Source organism: Microtus oregoni, unplaced genomic scaffold, assembly GCF_018167655.1.
Source record: "Microtus oregoni isolate MIOR12 unplaced genomic scaffold, Mior012 000001F_ref0000356, whole genome shotgun sequence".
Lineage (NCBI taxonomy): Eukaryota > Metazoa > Chordata > Mammalia > Rodentia > Cricetidae > Microtus > Microtus oregoni.
In genome coordinates, this window is record NW_024543060.1 from 94,122,412 (window position 1) to 94,149,945 (window position 27,534).

The 27,534-nt window shown below is 45.6% G+C and overlaps 1 protein-coding gene across 1 annotated transcript in view; it reads right to left on the bottom strand.

Annotated features, from left to right (window-relative positions):
- The window catches only part of Syn3 (synapsin III), a 399,638-nt gene that overhangs the window by 335,171 nt on the left and 36,933 nt on the right, over positions 1-27,534 (bottom strand). Inside the window, exon 3 of the mRNA XM_041673952.1 lies at positions 16,218-16,275. Coding sequence (XP_041529886.1) covers positions 16,218-16,275 — 58 coding nt within the window. The remainder of the gene's footprint in view (positions 1-16,217; positions 16,276-27,534) is intronic.

Sequence of the window (27,534 nt, forward strand, 5' to 3'; positions counted from 1 at the left end):
GGGTTCTTACTAGAATACAAAGGCTCAAATCCGGTGTGTAAGCACACCTGGGTTGGGGCTGCTGGCAGGGCTGGGGAAGTCTGCTTTCATCCAGCAGCTGGCCAGACCCAGCAGTAGGGCTGGCAGGAAATGTGGAGTGGCCAAGCAAAAGTTGAAGGGCAAAGCTGGGGCAGACATATGAGGAAGAGCAAAAGGAGCTGGGGAGAGGGGGGCATGTACAGGAGTCACAGGCCTGGGATTTTAGCAGACTGGAAGATGGAGTACAGAGAATGGAGCTGAGCAGGGCAAATGGCCAGCTAAGGTGATACAGAAGGTGAGGTGGACAGTGGCTTGTTTCAAAACGATGCCAGCTCCACTCTATCATATGGGTCTGGATATACTCTCTGTGTGCTAGGGAAACCAAGTCACTTCTTTTCTTAAGTAGAAATGATAGGCATAGCAGGAAGGAAGGAAGGAAGGAAGGAAGGAAGGAAGGAAGGAAGGAAGGACACAGTGGTGAAACCTCCTTTCCACAAGCACCCACTTTTGAGCCTCCTCACTGAGGCTAGTAATTGAGGGAGGACTGGGTGTCTCCTTTGACAATGAAGTGCTGGGTGTCTGTCTCCAGCCTCGAACTGTTACTTTTACAGTCGTCTCCCAAACACACCATGATCATGTGCACTCACATATGAACATACAGTCTCATCATTCCACAGGTAAGTCAGAGCAGTGCTCACGCGCCCCTGCTGCCCCTAGGACACATTGTTCAGTTGCACAGTGTCTTGGTTAGGGTTTCTGTTGCTATGATGAAACACCATGACCAAAAAGCAAGTTGGGGAGGAAAGGGTAGTTTATATTTCCATATTGCTGTTCATCTTTGAAGGAGGTCAGGATAGGAACTCAAACAGGGCAGGGACCTGGAGGCAGGAGCTGATGCAGAAGCCATGGAGGGTGCTGCTTACTGACTTACACACATGGCTTGTTCAACCTGATTTTCTTACAGAACCACCAGCCCAGGGATGGCACTACTCACAATGGACTGGACCCTCCCCCATCAATCATTAATTGTGAAAACGTTCCACAGGCTTGCCTACAGCCTGGTATTATGAAGGCATTTTCTTAATTGAGGTCCCCATCCCACAGACACAGATGACTTTAGCTTGTGTCATACTGACAATGAACAGCATGTACAGCCTGTACCTAACGCCCCCATGGAAGAAACTGTTCTACACCTCCTTTTCTAGACTCACCTCCCATCATCCCTGTCCCAGTTTTACTTCTGTTGTGGTGACAAAAAGCAACACAGGAGAAAGAAGAGCCTATTGAATTTACAGTGTTACAGTCCATCATTATGTGGAAATCAAGGCAGGAACTCAAGCAGTCAGACACATCACATCCGTAGTTAAAAGCAAAGAAAGAACCAAAGAAACCTTGCTTGCTGGATAGCTCAACTTGATCTCCCCACTCTTTACAGCTCTGGACCCCCTGCCTAGGGGATGGTACTAACCAAACTGGACTGGGTTAATTAGGAATTCCCAACAGACATGCCCACAGGCCAACCAAATGTTGACATTCCTTCACTGAGACTTTCGTCCCGGGTGACTCTCAGTTATGTCAAGTTGACAGTTAAAATTAACCAGAACAATCCTTTCTCACGCACTCTATCATCTGATCTCTTCCCCATATGTGACAAGCCAAGTTATAAAATACGTTGTTGAGCTGGAAGGCCTAATGCCCACATCTGTCCATTGATTTCCCCTTAATTCTCTTCTCCAAACCTCGCCGATCACCTGCTTCTCTGTGAAGTCTTTCGTGACAATGCTGCACAGCTGGGGAGTCTCTGGGAGACATATGCCATGATCTCTTACAGTTACTTGATGACAAACTCCTTGAGGTTGGAGGAGTGTCAGTAAGAAAAGTACAAAGCAGGTGTTCAGTGTCTCTTGAACAAAGGTGCAGGCATAGATAAGGCATTCTGTGTATGTGTTTATTATATACCCTCCAAGAAAACAAAGGGCTTGCTGAGGTCTCCTTTTGGACGTCAACCTAATTTCCACTGAGGTCTCGTTCATTTAATGGAGGCAAGGCACATGTTAGTGAAGTGGAATGGTAGTAAGGAAAGCTAAATTACCAAACACAGTGGCTACCGGCCAGACCTATGAGTGTGGCGTTCCGGTGTAAGACAACAGACTCCAGGTAGGGGTGGTGATACACATGTAATTCCAGCACTTGTGAAGCTGGAACATCTTTGGGTTTGTGGCTGCAGTGAGTTCAAGAGCAGCCTGGAATACATAGTGAAACCTTGTCTCAAATACAAGGAAAGAAAGATGATGGGCCCCTTTGATTCTCACCCCGTTCATTGTGATTGGCACATAAATAATGCCAGAGATAAAACCCGACTCTCTCTTGTATTGAGCTCAAATGCTCAAATTACACCAGGATGATAAAACCTCCTCTAACAGAGAAGATGAGGCAGGCCAGAAGAATCATTCTAATGGCCAAATGGTTCCTGCTGTGTTTAGAATCGGGGCAGTGCCCACTTGATGGTTCTATCCTTTGGCCACCAGCTAGAGCTAAGAACTCCAACCTAGATCCCTCCCAAGAAGGCCATTCATAGGTTAGCGTGGAAAATAAGGAACTCATGAGGTGAGATTAATTTCTTTGTTATTAAAACCGTTAAGAAGGATCTCATGGCTCCTTAAAACTATAGGTCAAAAACCAAACAGCCCCCACTGGCAGAAAGGGAAAAGATGAAGAAAAAGCAATGGCATGGGAGATGAAAGCCTGGGTAATCTGTGCTTCAGTCTCCATCTGTAACATGATGAGTATGATATGACGGCTCTAGTCCCTTCCCCTCTATATTCTCTGCAGTTAAGACAGTAGATTGGGGGCTGGAGAGATGGCTCAGTGGTTAAGAGCATTGCCTGCTCTTCCAAAGGTCCTGAGTTCAATTCCCAGCAACCACATGGTGGCTCACAACCATCTGTAATGAGGTCTGGCGCCCTCCTCTGGCCTTCAGGCATATATGCAGACAGAATATTGTATACATAATAAATATATTTTAAAAAAGACAGTAGATTGGGCCACACTTCATCCAATCAGTTCAGGCTAACTCTCATCATAGAATCTGTATCTAGTATCTGATGGAAGCAGATGCAGAGATCCACAGCCAAGCACCAGGTCAAGCTCCAGGAGTCTAGTTGAAGGGATGGAGTAGGGATTATATGAAGAGGAGTGTGTGTGTGTGTGTGTGTGTGTGTGTGTGTGTGTGTGTATCAAGATCATGATGGAAAAACCCACAGACAGAGACAGCTGACCTGAGGTCTTGGGAGCTCATGGACTCTAGACTGACAGGTAGGGGAGTCTGCATGGGACCTAACTAGGCCCTCTGCATGTGGATGACAGTTGTGTAGCTTGGTCTGTTTGAGGGGCCTGGCAGTGGGACAAGGATCTATTAACCCTCCTGCATGAGCTGACATTTTCGAACCCATTCCCTGTGGTGGAATGCTTTGCACAGCAGTGGGAAGGGACGTGATCCTGTCTCAACTTAATGTGCCAGGCTTTGTCGACTCCCCATGGGAAGCCTTACCCTTGGTAATGGATGGGGAGTGGGTTGGGGAAGGAGTTGGAAGGAGTAAGAGGAGGGGAGGGAGGGGGAACTGTGGTTGCTATGCAAAATGAATTTAAAAATTTTTAAAAAGACAAAATAGATTGGGGGTCTGGAGAGACAGTGCAGTGGTTAAAAGTGCTTGTACATTACTTACGCTAGGTGGTTCACAACCACCTAAAATTCCAGCTATAAGAGATCTAACGTTCTTTTCTGGCATCTGTACATATGCACAGATACACACACTCACAGAGACACACAAATAAAAATATAATGAATTTCCCCAAATAAGTAGATTGGCTTGGATGATCTCCATATACCCTTTCTGACTTCACCCTTCCATGACTGTCACAGCATCCACTCGCTCACATCCATTCAAGAAAATCCCACCTAACACCTAAACCCTAACACCCATCAGATCCAGACCCCCCCCCCCCACTATGTGGTATCAAGGGAATATTAGAAAGTGCCAACTGAGTGTGAAAATATCAATGGGTCCTGTAGTCGTGTATTTAAAGAACCAAATACATACCACAAGAACTGCTCACATAGCCTTGCCCACAGATTATATGTCTAGGTTTTTAGTGTATGGATGCACCTTTACCATCTCTGAATGATCTAAAAGGAAAGGAAACACACAAACACACACACACACACACACACACACACACACACACAGTGCTCAGGACCAAGAAGTCAAGATAACAACTCAATTGTAAGTGTGCTTCATATATGGTGACTCATTTCAGTTTATAGTACTTGCTATGGCTACCGATTTACACGTGAAGAAAGTATTTGTTTGGGGAGGCTGCTTGTTTGTTTCCCCGGCCACCCAGAATCCAGAAATAATCACACAGAAATCTCTATTATTTGCAGTACTATTTAGCCAGTAGCGTAAGTGTATTTCTTACATCTATTTCAGCTGGTGGCTTATCAGAACAGGGCAAGGTGGGAGTTCCAAGCAGATAGAGGAGGAGAGAGAAGACATAGTCAGAGAAAAGCCATGTAACTGCCCACAGGAAACAGAGGAACCAAAACCTTGCTGGTAAGCCACAGCCACATGGCAATACACAGATTAGTAAAAATGGGTTAACTTAAAATATAAGAGTAAAACAGAAATACACTTAAGTTATTGGCCAAACAGTATTGCAAATAATATAGTTTCTGAGTGATCATTTTGTGGTGCTGGGCAGCCGGGAACAAACAAGCTGCTTCTGCCTACAGTACTTACTATGGCTACTGACTTACATGTGAAGAAACTGAGGCACGATGAAGTTCAATGACTCCTCAGAGTCATGTAGGAGGTTGTAAAGCTGGGACTCAAAGCCCCCTGATGGAGTTATAGAGAGTGGGCTTTGACACTCTTAAGGTCAAGGATCATTGTAACCTTTCGGATGAAATAAAGAACAACAGAACTTTGGACAGCAGAACTTTGCAGTAACGATCCAGAAACATTCAATGGGAAGGGCAACTAGGCTGAGTCAGGGGAAGGGTAGCCATATGCCAGAAAACATTACATATGAGTTTGGAATGTACCCAGTAGGTCAAAGGAACAGGGTGAGATGCCTGTAATTTTGGGGACCTGAGACAAGATGGGAAGCCAAAAGCTTTCTGATGACAACAATCAAGAACAACTATCCTGATACACACACTTTGATGAATATTCTGCTTCGGTTACATCTGACCTGATTAAACATAACTGACTTATACATTGTGGGATAAGGTCTGGCGAATTTACTGATTGAACTGCTTTCTCGGCAACAGCCATAGTTGCAGATTAAATGAGACAACACACAGCAGGCTCTTAAGGGGCACTCACTGTGCTGTGGTGCTTCAGTGGTAGTTGGCTACTCTTGTCACAGCTGCCACTTCTCCAGTTTCTAGACTTAAATTGATGGGCCTACAGGTAGAGCCAGGAAGCTGATAAACCCACACAAATCAATGTCATGGTTAAGGAGAGAAACAGTTGTTCATGTGATGAGTTATGGTTCAAACTAGTATGTCTTAGCACCCCACCTGTTTTTTCTATTTTTCTCCCTCCCCCACTTCCCAGCTGGTTCTTAAATTTGAAAAAAGGGCCTCCATGGAGAACTGCACACTTTTAAAAATAATACAAAACAGAATGTCTGAGGTCAGGGTAAGCCAAGCCAAATGAATAAACCTTGCGGGACTGTATTAACAAAGCAAGGCTTACCGCATCAGTGCAGCTGAACTCAGCTCTCCAGAGAGACGCCAAGCTCTGGTAAGTTTCAAACAAAGCAGGTATCAAACAGGAAGATGGAGCACCTCAGAGTTCCACATCAATGTTCCTGGCCAGGAACAGAGACCGCTCTACATGGGAAGAGCTTCAGCATCCAGGGGTTGAGTAGGGCTCCAGAAATCTATCCCTGAATAGATTCTTCCATCATCTGTAGGACTCCCCGGAGATTAAGTATCCAGTACCTATCAACATTGTAAGTGGGCTCTTGAAAGTTTGGCATCCTCTGGGATGTTTATTAAGGATGCTTTGAGAAGCACCAACACTGTAAGGAATGGAAAATATGGGTACAGGCTGGGGGAATAAAAGGCGAGCTACACAGACATCTCAGCGGAGGTCTCTATCAACACACAAGGAGCTGGGGCAGGATAGCCCTTCACGGCTGTCTCAGATTAGAATGAAGGGGCAAGGATCTTTATAGAATTGACTACAACTGCTCCCAGGAAAGACGTGTGACCTCAACCAGACAGCTCTCTTTACCTAAGGAATGTGTAAAAGAGGGATGATGGTTGAGGGCTAGTCCAGGAATAGCAGTTGGAGGAAAGAGTCCTTATCTCTGTCTATCCTTTTTCTATTTACTTTCATTTTTAAAGTTTTCTCCCCCCTTCTCTTTCTCTCTCTCTCTCCCTTCCCCCCCCTCTCTCCCCCATATCTGTGTGTACACATGTCTATACATGTGTACATGTGAGTGCATATGTCTGTGGAATCCAAAAGAGGAGTTTTAGGCAGTTGTGTTTCTCCAAACTCTTTATGAGCTACTTTCCTGTCGTTACAATAAAATACCATGATCGGGGTAACTTATGGAAGTTGGGGAAGATTTGATTTGGGTTTATGATTCCAGAGGGATAAGAGTGCATCAAAGCATGACAGGGAGACATGACAACAGGTGGTAGGCCTAGCGGCAGAAACGGGAAGCTCAGGCCCCACATCTTCAAGCACTAGTACAAAACAGAGAAAGCAAGGACGTGACACGAGGCTTCTACTCCCAAAGCCTGTCCCCACTGATATACTTCCTCCATCAAGGCTGCAACACCTAAACCTCTCCCAAACATTGCCACCAACTGGGAATCAAGTATTCATATACCCAGGTCTATGGGGAACATTTCTCATACAAACCATCATAAAGTCTGGTCTTCGGCAAGAGCTGTATAGGCTCTTAACTGCAGAGGCATTCTCCAGCCCCAAGTCCTTCATTCTTTAACATACACTGCAGCATCCACCACACGTTCCGATTTTGGATGGAGCCATTCTACTGGAAGGGATGACTTCTACAGACACACTACACAAATGCTTGAAGTAACATAGGTGTGGCACCATCTGTGATAGTATTTTTATGGAAAAGAAATGTTGGCATGTACTTATGACAAAATTCTAGGCCATCGTTAACAGGAATGAGATAGCACTACCTGCTTATTCTCATGGATAAGTTAAACGACAGCCAGGTGTGGTCACCCACACCTTTAATCCCAGCACAAGAGGCAGAGGCCAGGCAGATCTCAGAGTTCAAGGTTAGCCTGGCCTACAAGGTTCCAGAACAGCCAGAGCTACCCAGAGAAACCCTGTCTCAAATAACAAAGCAAAGTAAAACAACCACAAAAAAACCCAAACCCAAACAATAACTCCCCTAAACAAAAACAAAAACAAAAAATTAATTGAAAAATCGGTGCTGAGTGTAGATAAGTAAGAGAATAGGTATATATTTTGAGCCGCTAAAGGAGTAGATTGTGTCAGACTCTTCCTATTTAGCCCTACATCCATCCCTTTAGAGTCTTTCTTATACCACGAGAGTTCACAGTCCAGAGTCTTTTTGTCCCACATTCTTTTGCCAGATGTGTCCATCTTTGTTTCTACCAATGGGAGTTATTTATTCAGGAGCTGGAGCAAGGAGGAGGCGTCAACCTGTCTGCCAGTAACAATAGTTAAGTTAGACAGTCTGTAGCAATTCCCAAACCACAAGTGGGGATGTGGGTTCAAGCCCTCCCTGGACAGTTATGGCAGTGACAGCCATGAATAAAGACTGCTGTGGCACTGGGTAATGTGACTTCCTCTTTTGATCCAATTGTAATCATTCTTTATTAACTTCACCCCTCTGTGGAGTTACAGAATCACTTCTGTATTTTTGCCTGTTCTAGTCTCATTTCAGTCACCGTGATAAAATACTCTGATAAAAAGTAACGAGGGGAAGAAAGAGTTTATTTAGCTTATATTTCCAGGTCATCGTTCATCAATGAGGGAAATCAAGGCAGGAACCCAAAGGAAGGCCTTCTTGATAGTCTGCACAGAATTCCTTCTAATGAAAGAACTCACTTTATAGTCAAAAAATCTTGACAAGAACCATGAAGGAAACTGCTTGTTGGATAACAAGCAGACTTGTGTTTAGCTTTCTTTTGTAAAGAATTCAGGACCAACTGCCTAGAGAAGCAGGCTGGGCTCTCTGTACATCAACTATCAGTGAAGACAACCCCGATAGACAACCTTCAGTTCAATCTGATCTAGGCAATACCTCCATTGAGATTCTCTTCACAGATAATACTAGGGTATGTCAGCTTGACAGTTAAAACTAAATAGACGCAAACCAATTAATTTATGAACACACATTGTAACTTCGTTTGTTGGCATACGTTTACATATCTGAAACCTTTCTAGAAAATCCCCAAATGATAACGATTATTACAAGATCATTGGGGACAAAATTAGATGAAGACTTTTCTTCAGATGCCACTTGGTACCTTTTCAGTTTTTTCCCAAACAAAAACAGTCTCAGCATTTACTGTCACCTATCAAAGCAACAGGAATAGATATTTCAGACGGTGTTCCCAGCAGAAGACACCTTTAAACACATGGCGCCGCCTTCTCAACTGTCCCCATCCTTGACTATTTCTATTTGGAAATGGTTTGGAACAGAATAATATTATCTTCTTTTTAGTATGATCCTACACGGTTGTTTTCTTGACTTTTTTTTAAAGAATGAATTTCTCCTGCATCACCTGATGTGAGGTGCATGTACTTATCAAAGCTCTTCGAGTGTTCACCTGTCACACAGCCACACCAGAATCTGATTCTATTTTACAAGTTTGTGAAGGTGAGGGTGATGGGCAGCACCAACACCTTCTTCATGGTGACCGGGGGACACCATGGTGGAAAAAAAAAAGGCTACGTGAATAGGAAGGCTGCCTTAGAAAGCAAGTTCTGGGACTTCTTTTCCAGTTTGTAACATTTGAATCCATTACTTCTATCCCACAAGAAAAATATAAGAAACATCAGTAAAGGAACCTTTTCTATTAAGAATGCTAATTGCCTGTGAAATAGCCCCCTTTTTCAGCTGCCCAGTTTCTGCCAGAGTATTTCCAGCCCAGGAGACACCCTCCTTACCTACAGTACAGGTCGGCCCATGATTCACTTGTGCTGCTCCACGCTTCCGTGTACAGAACTGAAACCCATCTCTCTGCAGGACTGTACCATGGGCTCAAACTCTAACCTCAATGAAGCAATATAGGACGGTTTGGAACATGGGAACCTAGGTTCAGATTCTCTCTCCGTTACTCGTTTCTGCTTACTATTTAACCCTTCTGAGCTCTTCATCTTCTAAATGGAAACATCAAAGCACCCATCTCAAAGTGTTGTCATTAGGCTAAATTAAATTACTAATGCTTCTTCAAGTGGCAGATGATTGTGAATGAAACGGGCCCTACTGGAGACCTCTTATCCTCTGTGCTAAGCATCTCCTGTCCCTTTACCTAGTCTTCCTCCCATTCCAGCTGCTCTCCTGCAGGCACTCCAGGTTACAGCTGGTGATACGTCAAATCTCTCACCAGAACCTGCTTATAATACCATTTAAACATGTCTAGTGGTGTCGGGGACAGGTATGAACTGTCATCTTCTTGTATTCTAAATGCTGCCTTAGATCATGCTGTAGCGTGTAGTGGTATCACATTGAGAGTAAGAACCATGACTGCAGTTTACGGAGCACAAATATGTGCGCCAGAATTGACTATTTAGTCCATATAACCACTGTAGCTCGCTGGGCTTCAATTATTAGCCTCACTTCTCTGATAAGGAAATTGATACTTAGAGATGTTTTAGGTAGAAGGTCAACCTAAAGTCAACAGGGTGGAGCTGAGATTCCCATCTCCAGTCTTCTCTGCCGCCACAGCCTCAGCTTTCAGTCCACATTTCCTCCCACAAGCATTGGGCTGCATTCTAGTTAAATATTAGATTTTTTTTTCTTTTTTCTCATATGTTTTTCATAAGCTAGATCTCTCTGCTCCTGCTGCCTTGCAGCTGAGTTTTTGAATAAGATTTCACATTGCTTACTCATTCAGTTTGAGCACATCTAAAGAATTCAGCACATTCTTTCTCTCATTTATCCTAAATTATTCAACAAATGAAATGTGAGAAGTTATTATTTAGGAGGTACCAAATAAAGTCAATTGTGAGCCCTTCCTAGCCATTATATACTTCTTTCATGGTATATTCCTATCAACATCATGACTGTGGTGTTCAAACAGTTGCCAAAATGTCACATTGAACTAACTTCCAACTTCTACTATTTTATCTGGTTGACATCTGTTCTTGAAATTTCACCCTATTTTAATCATCAATGCCTACTGTTAATTAGGATCTATTCTTTTTTAAAAAAAGAAAATAGAATTTTAAAACTTATTTTCTTAGAATTTGACACATGTAAATAGTGTATTTTGATTGTTTTCACTTTCACTCTTTGCCCTCCTTCTCTTTCTCCTTTTCTAATCCACCAAGTATAATTAATTAGTGCTGTGCACATGTGCATGGGTGTGGGACCATCCTCTGAAGCATGGCCAACCTACCAGAGGCCATGTTGAGAGGGAAAACTTATTCTCCCATCCTCAGTAGCTACCAGCGGTCAATAGCTCCTCAGTGAGGGGTGAGGACTTACGCCCCCACACCAAACAATGTCATAGGTCAAGAATGTTCATACATTTATTAAGATATGTTAATACATGAATTGAAGACTAAAGTGTATGTAAAAATAAAATGGGTTGAGAGATTGAGGGTGGTTACTAAGTTAAGAGCGCTTGCTGTGCAATCACAAGGGCCTGAGTTCAGATCCTCAATGCCCACAGAAAATTTGGGTGTGGTAGCATACATCTGCACCCCAACACTTTTGGGGGAGAGACAGGTAGATAGGGTGGGAGGATAAGAAGGATGGGGGTTCACTGGCAAGTTTAGTCAATCAGTGAGCTCCAGGTTCAGTGAGAGACCTGTCTCCAAAAAAAAAAAAATGAGGTAGAAGGTGATGGAGACAGATACCCCAGATAGCCACTGTTGACCTCAGGCATTCACACACATATTCATGGTAGTGCAGCTGCACATAAGTGTGCACACACTACATATAACATACACACTGAGCTCGTCTGCGCTGGAAATCTGAATTCCCACATGTCCCAGTCCAAATGTCCTTGAGTGCCACCATGATGCTCATGGCTTCAAGGGGACCGGGTCATAATCAAAATACAGGTACACCTACAATATGTAAAACCACTATCAGTGTGTGTCTATAAGACATGTGCTAGACAGAAATGAATTTCATATTGTGATTCAGCTTCTCTTCTATGATATATCCTATCATGTATGTGCAAATACTTCTAAATCTGAAAAAAAAATTGAAACCTGAAAACTTCTGGCCCAAAGAACCTCAATCTGTACAGGTTCTGTAGGTTGAACACATGGAACTAATTCTCTCTCAATCATTCAAGAACAGGGACTTCAAGACAGGCTCAGATGTAAGCCTGTGGTTTATCCAGCGTCCTTCTCTTCCTGCTTTTCTGTCTGACACTGCTGGAGCAAGGCATTGATACTTCCATTAATACTGAGAAAAGACTGAACACGGTCATCCCAGTTCTTTCTCTCCCTCTCCCCCTTTCCTTGCTTCTCATTTCCAATTTTACCAGAGTCAGGGGGCCCACACCACTAAGTTTTATTAAAAGAAAAACTCTCTCAGTCTGTGGGTCTACTTAACACTAATCTATTCATCCATAGACTCTACCTCTTTGTCACACAGAGGGGTGACTTGTATCTGTGGAAAAATGCCCTGGCCTCAAATACAAACAAGAGAGCTTGGCAGGCCAAGCACCCTGGCCAGATACTCTCTAGTCCCACTAGGACACCACAGTAGGACCCTGCAGAGGCAGCGGGCTATGCTGGGTAATGGAATGCAAAATGATGCAGCTCTCCCCTTGATTCCCTGGGCCTCTGGATTCCTGGCTCTGCCACAGCCCAGGCAAGTGGTTTGGGAATTGTGGGGAAATGGGTGGAGAGATGGGGTGGAGGCTTCCTCTAAGCCAACCACAACTAACTCTTTGACTCTGTCCAACAAAGCCCAGACAGTACGATTATCTGGCTAATCTGACCCTTCATGGAGAGGCCAGCTTAGACTAAACAGTGGCTTCCATCCTAAAGCTTCTCTCGAGTGCCGGAGGATGAGTGTGAAGTTTCAGGGGGTTCAGATTGCTTATGTGACCCACCCATGGATCCAGTTGGGCCAAAGACAAGTCATTCAGACTTCAAGGAGAGTTTGAGAAGGAATGTCTTCCAGGGACAAATGCCCAAATGACATGCTAGTTGGTTTCCTGACTAATTTACTTTCTGGTTTTCCATGGCTGGAAATGAGAATGACTAAATCAGCCAACATTTTCCAGTACAAGTGCAGCCCCCACAGACTCCTGAAGTGTTACCATCATCTCTGTATGGGGGTATGGCAGGTGTCCCTCCCAGCAAACAGATCTGGTACCTGCCACTTGGGCTGAATGCAGAGCTAAGATACCAGAGGGAAATGAAAGCATGCCTTGGGGTTACCACAAAGGAGATGAAGTATGTCCAGCTTGGTTGGCAACGGAACATTTGCCAGATGGTTTACAGAAAACTGAGATTTGGGAAGAGAGATTAAAAAGCAGGGATTTATCACTCTTGGAAACGGATCTGCCAGGATCTGCGGAATCTGTCGGTTATTCCCTCTGCAAACATTTCCTTCCGTTCTAGTTTGTGCTGAGACCTGTGCTACTTAACAGAGGAGATCTGGTCATGGCCCCTTGCTGCAGGCAAATAACCCCACCCTAAATATATTGATGAGAAGGAAGGAGGGAGGTGCTGTGAAAGGACCCCTGAGTTCCTGATTTGGACAGGGCTCAGGGAGGGAGTCTCTGAGGAAGCCATTGTTAATTAAGCCAAGTCATTAAAGGGCCCAACTTGCTCTTCTGAGAGATCACTCTAGGGATAGTGAGATGGTTCAGTGGGCAAAAGTGCCTGTAGTGTAAGTGTAGGGTCCTAAGTTTAGATCCTTAGAACCCACACTAAGCTGGGAGCAGCTGCAAACATCTGTGTTCTCAGTGCTGTTAAGGAGGAGAGCTAGACCCAAGGAGCTCCAGAGACTCCCTGGACAACTAGCATAGCAGCAAAAAAAGAGCCCCTTTCTCACACAAGAGGGAAGGTGAGGCCCAACTCCTGAAGTGGTCCTCTGACCACCACATACCTGCATGGTACACAGGCTCCTGTATCACCATCACCACACACAGAGACACACAGACACACCCCAAAGACAGATCATCCCATCCTGGTTTTGGCATGAAGAATAAAATGGAGATTGGTAAACAAATAGAGCTATATGGTTGCCGATCAAAAGTCTGGATGAGAGCTGGAGGCCATCCAGCCAAGGTAGCATCTTGACAATTAGCAGTGGAGGAAGTAGGGAATCATGAGATATGGAGTCAAGAGGACATGGCAGAAGGTAGGTATGGTGGCAGAGGGAGGATGCACAGGCTTGCAGCTAAGGTGGAAGGTCCAGGTTGCACTCTGTTGAGAGGAGGTAGGGGGAGACAGTGAGTTCTGTACTGGAGTCAAACAGTGGGACTGGTGTCTCACCTCGCACTGGCCAAACTCCTCTGCCCTCAGACCCTCAACCTCACATGCTTCCCATGCCACCGGCTCCACTTATTAAGAACCCATCTACTCTTCAATCCAACTCAAACAGCACTCAGTCCTCAAAGCCATTTCTGTTTATGGACGGGACCACTGCTTCCTTAGTGTTCCCCACATGGAGCTAGCCAGCATAGCAGACGCTGACAAATATTTGCAAAATGAACAAAAATAGCCCGCGTTTTTGCCATGGAAGGAAAATTAGTAGACACTGGACTGACTTAAAAGCCACTGGATCATACTGAAGTTCAAACTGTAGGTGTTTTAATATGAAGCCAACTCCATCAATTTGATGCTCAATAGTTCACTCCCTTCTTCTGACTCACAGGGAAAAAATAGTGCAGGGAGCGAGACTGGGGAGAGAGGCCATTTCTGTTCCTGAGTTCCAAATGGAATTTCTTCCAGTCAGTTTTGTTCTTATTCACTGAAGGATGATGAGAAGAAGAGGAAGAGGAAGGGTTGTGGTAGAATGGAGTATGGTGGGGGGGGGGGGTGTAGGAGAGGGGGAGGAAAGGGAGATTTACTAACAACCACAACCACTCATAGCAAAAGAAACAGCAAGTGGACAGATGGGATGAGGGAAGGCTGGGAGAAGAAACAGGACAGAGAGGGAAGAAGAGAAAGGGAGAAAAATGAGAGGAAAAGGAGACAGAAAAGGAGGAGAAGAGGAAAAAGAAACACTTGTGATGTCCTGTCACTAACTCGTGAGTCCTCCTGGCCACCCCACTGTCACAAATTGATGCTACTATTACCCAAGAGCACAGATAAAGAACTGGAGAGGGCCCAAGTATTGCTCAGCCAGGACAACTAATTTAAGAGGTGGAACTGGGATTTGAACCTGGAATCTGACTCCAGAGCCCTTTCTCTGATGTGCTCTCCTAAGGTTGAGTATGGTACTCCTTCCTATAAAGGAGGGTCTCAGTTTATTGATTGTGGAGTCCCTGGTCAGAAACCAGGAGGAATGGAGTTAAGTTCTGATTTCCTTTGCAGTCTGACCTAGTCCATGTTTCTTTCTACATAAAACAAGGGACATGGATATTGATAACAGAAGTAATAATGAGAGATGGTATTCTCAATTCTGGTCTCTTTTGATGTTTCAAATAACTGCATCCCAGTTACAATAATACAAGAAAAGGACAGCACAGAGAGCGCAAATCACCTGCTTAACACCTAGAAACAAAGGGTCAATATTTAAACATGTGCTCTTCCACTATGGTGGTATGAATGAGAATGTCCCCATAGGCACATATATTTGGATATTTGGTCTCTGCTTGGTGGGATTATTTGAGAAAGATAAGGAGGTGTGACCTTGTTGGAGGAGATGCATCACTGGAGGTAGAATTTGAGTTTTTTAAAGACTCTCCATCCTCAGTGTGTCTCCCTCTGCCTCCCACTTGAAGACCATGATGTGAGCTCTCAGATGTTCCTGCCACCATGCTTTTACTCTACCATCACAGACTCCAGCCTTCTGAAATCCTAAACCTAATGAAATGTTTTCTATTATGAGTTGTCCTGGTCATGATACTTCATCACAGTAATATAAAAGTAACTAACATATCCACTATACTCCATAGTCAAAGTCAAAGGAGATGCCCTGGAGTCATGGGTCACAGATGGGACACATAGCTTCCCATCTGAGCAGCTACACTTGTCTCAGTTTTGTAGCATGGACTCCTTTTGATAGTTCTTTGAAGAACAGTTATCTATCTGTGATGGCTGTTCTTGGCTGTCACCTTGACTACATCTGGAATTAACTAAAACCCAAGCTGCCAAGTATACCCGTGAAGGATTTTTTCTTAATTAAATCATTTGAAGTGGGAAGACCCATCTATTATCCAGATCTTTGAGGTGGGAAGATCCAACTTTAATCTGGGCCACACCTTCTGCTGGCAGGCTACATTAAGGATGTGGACGAAGGTTGCTTGCTCTTTGCCTACTTGTTCTCAATCTCTCTGGAAAATCTATTCCCTTACTGGCATTGGAGCCTACTTCTTTGGAATTCTGGCATATTTTGAAGACCAGTTGAGACATTTAGTCTAGCACATGGAACTGGAGTCTTAGAACTTCTATTGGTAGACAGTCACTGTTGAACTTCGTGGACCACAGACTGTAAGTCACTCATGTGTGTGTGTGTGTGTGTGTGTGTGTGTACATAAATATATGTATATATGTTTACACTTACATATAAACTTATATAGTACATATATACTATCAATTCTGTTCCTTTAGAGAACCCTGACTACCTAAACCAAAAGGTTGAAAACTTAGTGGACCAGAAAATTCTGGAACTTAATGAGACTCCTAAGTAAAACCCAGGATTCTTCTGGCAATCTTTGTTCACTATGACCAAGGTTGCTCTTGGAAATGGCCACTGTTCAGAGAAAGGCAGCTGTGTGAAGAGCTAGGAAAGGGGCCACCACTTACCTGCTCCACTCGGATCTCAATGTCGCCATTCACTTTCTTCCCGTGGAAATACTTTGACCTGCAAGGAAACCAAGAGACCTGCTCAGTAAGGGTCCATTGTCCTTTCCTCCATTTCCCAAAGACCCTAAAGGTGGAAGTCAAAACAGTCTCAACCTGCCACTGTCCTCCCCTGACAACCCACTGCCTTGGTATTTAGAGATAGAACGGTGAAGGAGAGGAGAGTGGATGGGAAGAGAGGAGACTCGACCTCCTGTACCTCAACTGCAGCCTCTAAAATGAAGCCATGCTCCCAGCTTCTAGAATGATTTGAAAGACTCGACGAGACAAGGAGAACATAAACAGTGCAGTATTGATTTGATGCTATTTTATTAAATTGTACATATGTACTACCTCAAGGACTTATTGATCTGTTCCCTCATGTCTGTATCATATTCTAAATATCAACCACTAATTCTTTCATCCACTCACCCATCCTTCCATGACTCTAATCCACAAAGCTAATTATCACCATGAACTATTGATCAAGGCCAAAGAGTAGATAGCATTCTTATGACCTCACCCTTCCTTTCCATGCTGACCCTCCAACCTTATTCTCAATCCTTCTACTTGTCCACTTTCCTTTGTAAGCACCCTACTCCTGACCATAGTTCTTCTCCCTTCTGACATGGACTGTCTTTCCTACTGCTGATTACAAGTATAATTAACATCAGTAACGGTGCTTAATGTCTGCATCCCCCTGAATGACAGTAGGAATTCCTCAAGTCTGTGACTCATCATTTTATCCGTAACACCACCAGAATGTGCAGCACACCACAGGAATGCAATTGATTATCTGTTGAATTAATAAATAAATGAATGAATGTAGGGTTTAATCTGTGGTCTTTGTCATTTAATGTGGACAACTGCCATCATGAAGCAGGCAGTTTTATTTCTGTTCTATCAAGGAGGGAACTCAAAAGGCAGAGACTAAACACTTGCGCATTCTAAGGGGGATCTGCACCCAGGCCTTCATCCCTGTGTCTGTGCTTTCACTCAACCCTGCAAGAGTCAGGATGGAAGGGTGCTTGGGGGTTAGATATCTTTCCATGTGAAATGCGAAAGACCCAGTTTGCATCCCCATTTCCCACTGCTGTTGCAATGAAACAGATGCTTGAGACACTACATTAAACATGTCTACAAACCTTCTTAGGGCTGGAGGCAGCACTTTTCTTCCTCCTAACTCATTCTCTCCTTTTTTTCACAGCAGAAATGTTTATAGATTAGATAAACATTTATCTAATGTGGTCCCAACACTCCCCCAAGTAAGGTATGGCCACATGACCTCGTTCTAATCAATAACTTGAAAGTATTACATTCCAGAACGTTCTCTTAAGTTTCTTCATTCTATTCTCTCCCCTGGAGCAGGGATGTTGCTATTTTCTCAATCTTTGTTTGTGAAAGAATCCTTTCTACAAACTCTTAGACTGCCCAACTCTGTCTGTCTTCACAGCCCCCATCAATGTTCAGCCAATGCCAAGTCCCCAAAACGTCCTGCATCCTTTGCTGACAGCTTTGATGCTAGTGTCACTTCTTCTTACAGTGTAGACAGACTAAGATGTCACTGAGGCTGGGCTTTTGTGGAAGAGGAATGGTTGGTATGACCTGAAAGTGAGGGAGGTAGGCCTGTCTGTCTTCCTTTCCCTTCCTTTTGTTTTTTTTTTTTTGTCTGTCTGTTGTTCTGTCTGCCTGCCTGTCTTTTTCTTTCTTTCCCATTGACGTTCTTCAATAAAATGTGTGTTTAGCTAGCCTCCCACAATGCAGAATTTTATCACAAATCCTCAACAAGAGGAGTCATCGCATTCCATTCCACCTCCAGTATTTGTGGGGCCTGGAGAAAACAACAAATGGTCTATGAGGCGCATGACTAATATTTAAAGTTGATGAATATTCTAATTTCAGTTCTGGGGCTGTCGTACGAGATCTTACCAGAAGCAACTCAGAGATGAAAGGGTTTTTTGGCTTACAATTCCATGTTAACAGGCCATAATTTGGGGTAAGGTAACACATAAACGCAAGTAGTCATTGCACACCCATGGTTAAGGGTAAAAAGAAGATAAAGTCAACCTTGCCTGCTTGTCTTCAGCTAGCTTTATTTTGTAGGGAATGATGTTTTTCACAATTGACTAGATTTTCCCAACAATTAGGGCAATCATCTACAGACGTGTCCACAGGCCAATGTTACCTAATCTGTCCCTGTTTAATGCCTCAAGCAATTCTACATTGTGGCAAGATGACACTTAATACTAGTATGATGAGTAAAGTTAACAGTTGTCTAAATAAACTATCTGCATTCCTTCTTTGAGGACTACAACTCATAAGGTCGTATTGTTCTACCCAGACTATGGCAGCATCGCAATGGCCAGCTCTTGGTCCTCAGTCCTAATTCATATTCTTCCCTAGTTTCCCAGTTCCTCTCCACTCTGCCCCATAACCCTGCAGATTCTGGTGTTCTCTCCTTAATACTTGACCGTCTCATCAGCCCCAAGAGGGGATGAGGCAGGTTCACTCCCTGCATCTTGCACACAGAGAACTCACCTTTCAAAATCTCACAACTTTTCCAGTTGTCCCATAGTTTCAAATTTTCAGGATTCAACCCAGAGCCCCAAGTTCCATCCCAATGGGGACCCAGGCACCAGTTGGTCCACTTTCTCCATGCATTGTTTCATGGCTGGTTCCATGAACACAAACACACACACACACACACACACACACACACACACACACACACACACATCTCCTGTGATGCTTCAAAATGTCCTCTGCTTTTATGTTTCTGGCCTTTTGCATAGACTCACATCTCTGTTTTCCAGACCACTCCTCACCTTCTAGAGTCCTCACTTGCGATATCTGTTCTTTTGTTTTCTTTAGTAGACCTGGGCTGGGTGTCTCTCTTCAGCCACTGGGCACACTGAACTCTCAACCCTTATGGTACCATTCTGCCTTGTAATTCTACATTACAATCTGTCCCCTGCCTCCAGGCATCCCGTCTGTGAGCTCCTAGAAACCAGAAGCTCTGTCTCAATATTCATTCATTGCATGGAACATCACAAGCATGACAGGGCTCAGGACTGTGCTTCCCACTTTAGCCAGGTTAGCGAATGTTTCCCTTTTTCATGCGTTCCTTCTTTGTGACCTTTTATTGCCACCTACTGGCAAATCACTGTAATAACTCACACATCTACAACTTTGATGCTACGGGTCATTGTGTGGATACCCAACCTGCAGGACTGACCGCCTCGGACTTGATTCCAACCTAGAACCCTGCATTACATGCCACCCAAGCAGCGCTGGCCTCAGAGAGGCCTCACCTTCCCAGGAGTCTTTGGAATGTTGACTGCTGCGGCTGGCAGGCGGTCTCAGACTGGGGTGAGGGTCAGGCAGTCCGTCCCCTGCCTGGCTGGGAGTCAGAAGTCTGTCTCCTGATGGGCCACACAGACTGCTGCCTCCTTGCCGGGGGTGTGTGTGAGGGGTGGGGGTGGAAGGGTGGGCCCATTCAGGCTGGAGTTGCCTCAGAACAGCTCTGTCTGGCAGAGGGAAGGGGAGGGATGGCCCAGAATTCTAGATGCCTTGGGGGTGGAGCCCACTGCCTCTGCTGTTGACTGGCTGTTTGACCTTAGGCAGAAACAGATGGATCCATGTTACCCATTGGCTTTGTCTCCCACAAGCAGCCTCAATCCCACTGCCCTAATATGTCCATCCTCATAGCTCCTTGAATAACTCAGCCAATCAGTCAAGTCCGTGGTCCTGCCCTATGAAAGGGGTGGGAACTCTGGATTCCAGGAGGCTTCTGTCTCTGTGGGTGGCCTCATCTTTTACTGCCACATTAAAGGCACCAGGAAGGAGAATATTATAAACTGGGGCTGCCTGGGGTGGGAAATCCCTAGCTTGAGGCCCCGGTATGTGGTGGTGTGTGAGAGAGATTTATGAGGAGTGGGCACGGCATTCTTTTCCTGCTGCAGTCAGGGAATGAGCACAGATGGGATCTACCTGTGTCAGAGCAGGGTGCTCTGACAGACCCATCAGCCTGTGAAGCCCGTGAGGCGAGGTCACTTCTCTTACTTGAGCCCAGAGCTTGAGGATTCCTCTAGTCCAGCTAGCCAGCCGGGATCCTCCTCCAGCCTCCCTCAGTCTGGGATGCAGGAAGGGGCACCATGGCCACTCGTTTACTAGAGCATTGATGATTTAAATACTAGGGCTCTTACTTGTGCAGCAAGTTCTTTGCCCAGTGAGCCATGCCCATGGCCCCAGGAGGCCTTCTTTGCATTATTCTATAGTGATGGGCCATCTGCTCTGTGCAGAGTCTTTAAACATGAAGACCACAGGGATTACTGCCTCCTAGGAGGGTGTGACACACAGATAGGTGATAACCAGTTGCCATCAGCACAGGGATCCTGCTTGGTCCATAGAGGAGACACTCAGCCCAGCACTGGGTGGGAAGCAGGGAGAAACTAGTAAGGGCAACCATGCTGGGCAAGCACTGGGACACTACAGGGTAGAACTGGGGTACTGGGGTACCTCACATCTTCCTGAGGCACACACTTTTAAGTATGAAAGAAAAATGAGCAGTAGACACACAGAGAAAGACCTGGTTTTGGGGTGGGGCAGGATTTCTGATACCTGCTGTAGATGTTTTGGGACCACCTCTGCCTCCTCCTCTGAATAATGAGGATTTAAAAGATCAGTTCTAAAGTTGCAAAGAGGATTTACATTAGGACACAGATGCGAAGGCATGTGGGAGGCTGCCAAGACTGGGCCAGCAAGTTGCTTACCAGTGGTTGCTGCTGAGGGGGGGCGGGATAGGTAAGGCTTCACCTTGCTGGGAAAGAAAGTAGAAAGGGCCTGTTGGCTTTAGAGACTGACAGGTCCTGTGTAGCTCTGCTATTTATAACCTGATGCTACTTCAAGCAAACAACCACCCCCAAAGTACTAGTTTTCTCATTGGTAAAAACAATTAGGACAAAAATTACTACATCTGCCACCTGAGCAAGAATGCCTAAAGAATATTCTTGGTATATAGCAGGTGTTGCTAATGTTCAGCTCCTCCCTTCTGTTTTTCTTTTTGCATGAAGAAAGTCGAAAGATTTATTATCTATCTATTCACCCATGCATAGATTAACTATTCATCTGACTTATTCATCTAACTCATTCACCCATCTATCCACTCACCCGACTACTTACCCATCCATCCATCCATCCATCCATCCATCCATCCATCCATCCCCTCTCTACTTTGTGTTAAGCATCATGTTGGTCTTTGCAATTGCACTGAATGAAACATCCTGTCCAAGCAGAAAGGCCTTTATATTGTGCTGGAAGACAGTCCCTGAGGAGGACACAGATCTAATAGTAACCCTAACACTGCTATCCTTTATCATAAGTCCCTACTGGCAGATCTCATGGAATCCTTAGCCTCATTTGGACTGGATGAACTGTAAATGTTTACTTCTGTGCATCAGTGGTGTAGTGTATGTAAACATGAGTACGAATACGTGCAGATGTATGCGCACACATGGAAGCCAGAGGATGACATCGGACATCCTGCTTTATCACTCTATATCTGCCTAAGACAGAATCTCCCTCTGAGCCTAGAGCTAGGCTGGCAGCCAGGAAACCCCAGTAAGCCTCCTTTCTCTGTGTTCCCCAAGCTCTGGGGGTCACAGGTGTAAAGGGGACATACTGAGCTTTTTCTGTGGGTGCTCAAACCAAGTGGTCAATGCCATTTGCTGTGGACTCTAAGCTGTTTTTTTCTGGCCAGAAGAATTTTTTTCCACCCATGCGGTTCCCATCCACGTGCCCCTGAACTCACAGACTGGCTTGTCTTCCACGGGCAATCTCTGACCGAGCCAGGTCTGTACGCGATAATTAACTCATCAAAGATCTCTAGGAAGCCCAGACAGGGAGGCCAGGAGAGTGGACAGGAAACCTTATCCCTTTTCCTGCCATGGTAGCTTATTCCCTTCTGCCAGGGAACACACTAGAGGTGGCCTTCCACAGAACCTGGGGGAAAGATGTTCTGTCATGAGGTTGGCATCTACCCAGAGATTTGCCTCTGCAGGGGCAGGGCTGCAACCAGTGGGGTAAAGTCCAGAGGCGCCAGCTCTGAGCGACTATTGCCCAAGTAGACCCAGGTCTCTGAGGGACTCTATAAAAAGAAGGTCACTGAGAGGGCCTGGCCTAGAAAGCCATCCTGTGGAGAGTGAGGCAAGACTAGCAATGAAGCAGTGGAATTCCTCAGAGCTGAATAAGGCAAGGGCATGGGATGGGGGTAAAACAGAGGCCAGCGAGAACAGTAAAAGCTTCAGTTTAGAGCCTCCTATAAGAGCTTCTAGAGTAAGCTCTTTGGGGTCTGAGCCCTTGAATATTTTTACAGATGTGTACACAAACCAAGCTTGGACCCTTCTGTACAATGGGGTATTCACCCCCTCCCCACCACCCACTTGACCTCTGCCAGTTAACTCTACTTATACTGAGCTGTACTGGCATCCTCCAGGTACCAAGTTGAATTTCATCTCCAGCCTTCACTGCGCCAGAGGTCTTGGGCTCTATTCATTTAAGTCATGTGTGAGAAGTCCTCTGTTTTGGTAGTTCCTAAAGGTTGACTTTTTCATCATTATCAAAAAGCAGGTTCCTGGCTCCATTCTGGACATCTGGAGTCCACTGTAGTAGGTGACCGTTTCCCTTGGCCCCAATCTGTAGCCACCAAGTCCTTGCTTAGTAGTGGCTCCTCTTTTTGTATTTGCCTGTGTCTCGACAGAACCAAGCATCCTATACAGAGTCTTTGCGGCTTTGTCCCAAAGTGTCCCCCAAGAAATAAGGAGTGGACTAAGCCAGGTTTAATTTGCCCCAAGAATTTGTCTTCAAGGACCAGGACAAAGAAGAGTTGATGTATGCACATCTCTGGAGGGGCTTCACAGGCTGACTGCCTAGAACTCCAATCATTGTACATCCTTTTCCTTCTAAGAACTTCTCCACGTATGTCCCAATAAAGCCTCATTTTGCTTATGTGGAACCTGACCTGACACAGCTGGTTTAGGGTGGTAGCTGGAAACCATCATTCTAATGGGAACACTCATCTGGAGATACAATCTTCACCATCCACGTGGCTGCCTATCTAAGGAAACGGGCTCAGAGAGGGACGTGTCCTTTACCTGTGAGATCTCACAGCTTAGCCAAGCTCTTTAGAGAGACAGCAAAAGGAAAGAGATTTGGGGAGAAAAATTCTCCATATTCCCTTCTGTTCACAGAGATTTTCCTAGGATTTTCTAGCAGGGTTCCAAGGGTGAAGTTCTGCAGAGCAGGGCATGGGTAACACACTTTCTGTTTCCCCTTCCTCCCTCTCTGCTTGCAGGAGCTGCAGGGATATCAGCCCTTGGATTGGACAGCCTGAAGACCTCACGGAGAAGGGTCAGGACTTGAAAAATTCCTCAAGTCAAAGGGCTAGGGGCTTGGGTGCCACACAAGGCCCTCACTGTGTGCGCACATTGTTTCCCTGATAAAAGGGGCCGGGCCTGGGAAAACTGAGCTGTCTCCAGGCAACAGAGCTGGTGGATGGGGAATGTCCAGGCCCCTCCCCTCCCCCTGGACACTAGGGCAGGGAGAGAGGCAGGGAGGGAGGGGCAGAGGTGCAGGGCCAATGTCCAGCACAGAAGCCTACCAGGTGGGGTCAGGTGGAACACTGCAGTTAGTAGGTAAAGCAAGTAGCGGGTGATACCCCTTTTATTAGGCTCCCTCTTCCCATTTCACCGCAAGTCCCTCACAGTTCTCCACATCAAGCATTTGCCTTGTGGAATGGGGAGCCTTGTTCCCGCAATAGGCACGAGATGTTCCCACAGATAGAGGGTCTCAGCAGGGAATTGTGCATCTCTCCTTTAAGCCTCTTCCCTGACTTCAGGGCTGGCCCGATTGGCTCTCGCCGCATCTTAGAGAGTGACTGCTGGTTTGCCAGGGCCTAGACACCCCTCCTCCAGGGCTTCTGGATGCTGGCCCTCCAGCACAGCCAGCTGAACTGAAAAGCATGCCAAGCGGCTTCCTTCCCTCTGGCTCCCAGGGCTATTATATTCACAAGCAATTAGTAACTGCAATTAATTGTTAATAACAGTTACCATCCCGGGGCCTATTATATCAGGCTGAGCCACGTACCAACTCCACCCATGCCATTATCTTTAACCTTCATAAATTAACCTTCCTGAAAGTTAGCCCCAAATTCTGCCTTATAGGGGAGGGATGTGAGGTTGGGAGGTTGGACTTGACTAAGATCTCCTATGGGAGAGGGAAAGGAGGGGCCAGATCCCACAGTATCTAGGAATTTGGCTGGAGTCTGTCTTCTGCGCTTATCTCCCTTCCTGATGCCAATGACAGAGAACGCTGTGCTCCGAGAATGGGGCCAGTCAGGAGACCTGGTTTAGCTCCCCAACCAGAAAGCAAGACACCTCAGAGGACAGTCTCTTGCTTATCACATATCTGTGAAGCTAGGCTGTCTCATGTGTTTTCTTCTTTCCCGAGAGAAACTGGATACGCAATAAAATCTGAATTTCAGATGGACAGCAAATACATTTTTCATGATTCACAGTATATACTCAGGCTGGGTCATTAAAGTGTTAACTTGACAACCTGTGTTTTTATTTACTCAATCTGACAAACCCTACTTAAGTGGTAATCTTGATTGCCAATTTGACAGGCTTTAGAATCACCATGGAAACACACCTCTGAATGGTACCATCCTGTGAGCTGGATTCTCAGCTGGACTAAGAAGGAGAAAGCTGGCTGAACACCATCATTCATCTCTTCCTGCTTCCTGACACCTGATACAATGTGACTATCAGCCTTACGCACCTGTGGTCGTACTTTCCCACTGTGATGAACCGTCACCCTTAAAGTCTCAACCCACAAAATCACCTCCTCCCTCAAGCTGCTTCTGGTCAGGTATCTGGTCACACAAAGGAGAAAAGCCACTAACACACCTTCCCACAGCTCTGAGATCACACCCTTCCCCGACGCCTGCCCACAGGTGGCAAAGATAGAAGCAGAAGATCCTGACTACCATGGCACCAATTAGGCCGACTGCAAATCCTCGGAGAGACAGTCCAAGGTGTCTGGCTGTCCTTGTTCCTGGGGCCAAGCAGCCAGGAGCCGTCTGACATCTCAATAGAATGCTGGAGCCTTTCTTTTTACCACCCAGGGATGGCAGCAGGAACCTTGGGAGTAGCAAGAAAGTGTCGGGAGCCTTCCTGAATTCCACAGCACCAAGTGTCTTCCGAGAGAACCTTCCCAAGACACCACAAGCTCTAATCTTCCTATGGCAGAAACAGAAGCTATTTGGTGCCTAAAGGTGGAACTCAGAATAGTGAGACTCAGCTGGAGAAATAGCACGTGCTGCAAAATTCACGTGAAAGAGATGAGAAGGGGCTTCTTCATCATGTCCCCTCGAGGTCAGTGAGGTAGGGAAAGGGATGGTGCTAACACCCACTTTACACACAAAGAAACTGAGGCTCACAAGCAAGCTGGCAGAGACACAGAGAGGATGACGGTCAAGCGTGGGTCTTAATTCTCAGCTGCCACCTATCAGACCCAACTTCTCCAGAATTTATTCAATTTTCCATTTAATTCCCATAGAAAATAATGTCTGGCATGTGTTCCTGGAGGTGACAACCTTAATATCAAAGGGAAAAGAATGGTAGAGCCCCTGCCTGAGCTCCCTTGGTACTTTAAAGAGAGGAAAAAATATTCTGTGTGTCCAAGTGCAATTTCTCCACAAGGTTCACTTTGCCAGTCTGTGACCATGAGTGTCTGGATGTCTTCAAGGACTCCCATTCCTCCTGGCACCTTAACACTCTGTCTGTCAGGGTGAGGCCGCCTGGATGGGGCAGGGCACTTCCCTCCAGGGTGAGGCCACCAGGCTTCTGTGCTCGGCCAATGAGATGTGAATGGGGTTCTGCCACCATTCTCTCAGCTGGGCTGTCTGAGGCTGGATATGTGTGCGTGCAGAGGAGGAGGAAGCAGGGTCAGAGCCTGCGCACAAGCGGCACAGGAGGTCCTGGGCTTCAGGTGCAGCTGGGAGAACAGCAAGAACATAGTGACACCCAGGCTTGTCCTCAAATGCCCTAGCGGGATCCCAAGATGCCAGGAACACCTCTTTGGTTTGGGGCACTGAGCCTCAAGCTTTCTTACTTATAAAAAAACAATAGTATTAGTACCCACACAGCAATTAGGAAGACTAAATTAGAGAATGGGTAAAAACTACCTAGCACAATGCCTAGTGACGGGGAGTGCAGGAGATTGTCAGTGTTCGTCTGAATTGACAGAATTGACTCATCTAAAGTCACCCGAGAGATGGGCCTCTGGGTATGTCGGTAGGGAGTATCGAAATTATGTTAATTGATGTGAGAAGACCCATCTTAATTGTGGGAGGGACCATTCCCCGGGCAGAGGACCCCTAGACTGTTTAATATGGAGAGAACAAACTGGGTGGCAAAATGCTCTCTCTCTAACTATGGGTTCTACATAACCATGTTCCTCAAGTTCCTGAGATCCCCCTTGGTGAGGGACTCAGCCTGGAACTCAGAGCCGTAATAAACCAGTTCTTTCTTAAGTTGTTTTTGTTAGAGATATTAGTCCATCTATAAATGTTGTTCATGTAACAGTGGGGACAGGATCTGGTCCTCCGAGAGTCCCCAGTAGATCTTAACGCATCTTTACCCTTCTGTTTCATCCACACTGCCTGGCATCTCCATCATGCCGAACATAAAAGGCTTGGGTGGGAAGGCAGCTCCTGTTCCCCTCCCAGCCCAGCCTCTTGTTTGGACTCCTCAAGCAGGTGTGTAGATCTTCTGCAGCTTCCTCACCTGGAAAACAGCCCCTGGTAGGTCTACTGGGAAGTGCCGGTGAGCAATGCTATGTACTGATAGTGCCTATAACTTCTTCGGTGTAACCACTACTGCCTGGTTTCTATGGCAAACTAGTGTGGCTACTGGGATTAAAGGTGTGTGTCACCACTGCCTGGACTGCAAGGCTGACCAGCAGGCTCTTTTATCCTCCGATCTCCAGGTAAGTTTTATTTATTAAAATATAAATGAAATAGCGCCACACCTGTCACAAAACCATGCCTCCAGTAGTGTTGCCAGAGGTTCTCCAGTGACCCTTGCCCTGGCTAGGTTCACCTCTACAAGCTGCACCTCAAAGTGTTCAGCCATGAATCCTTGCAGCAAAGGTGGCTTTGTGATCTGAATTTCTTTTCAGAAAATACAAAGCACTATAAACCCAAGCAAAAGCCTGTGGTGGA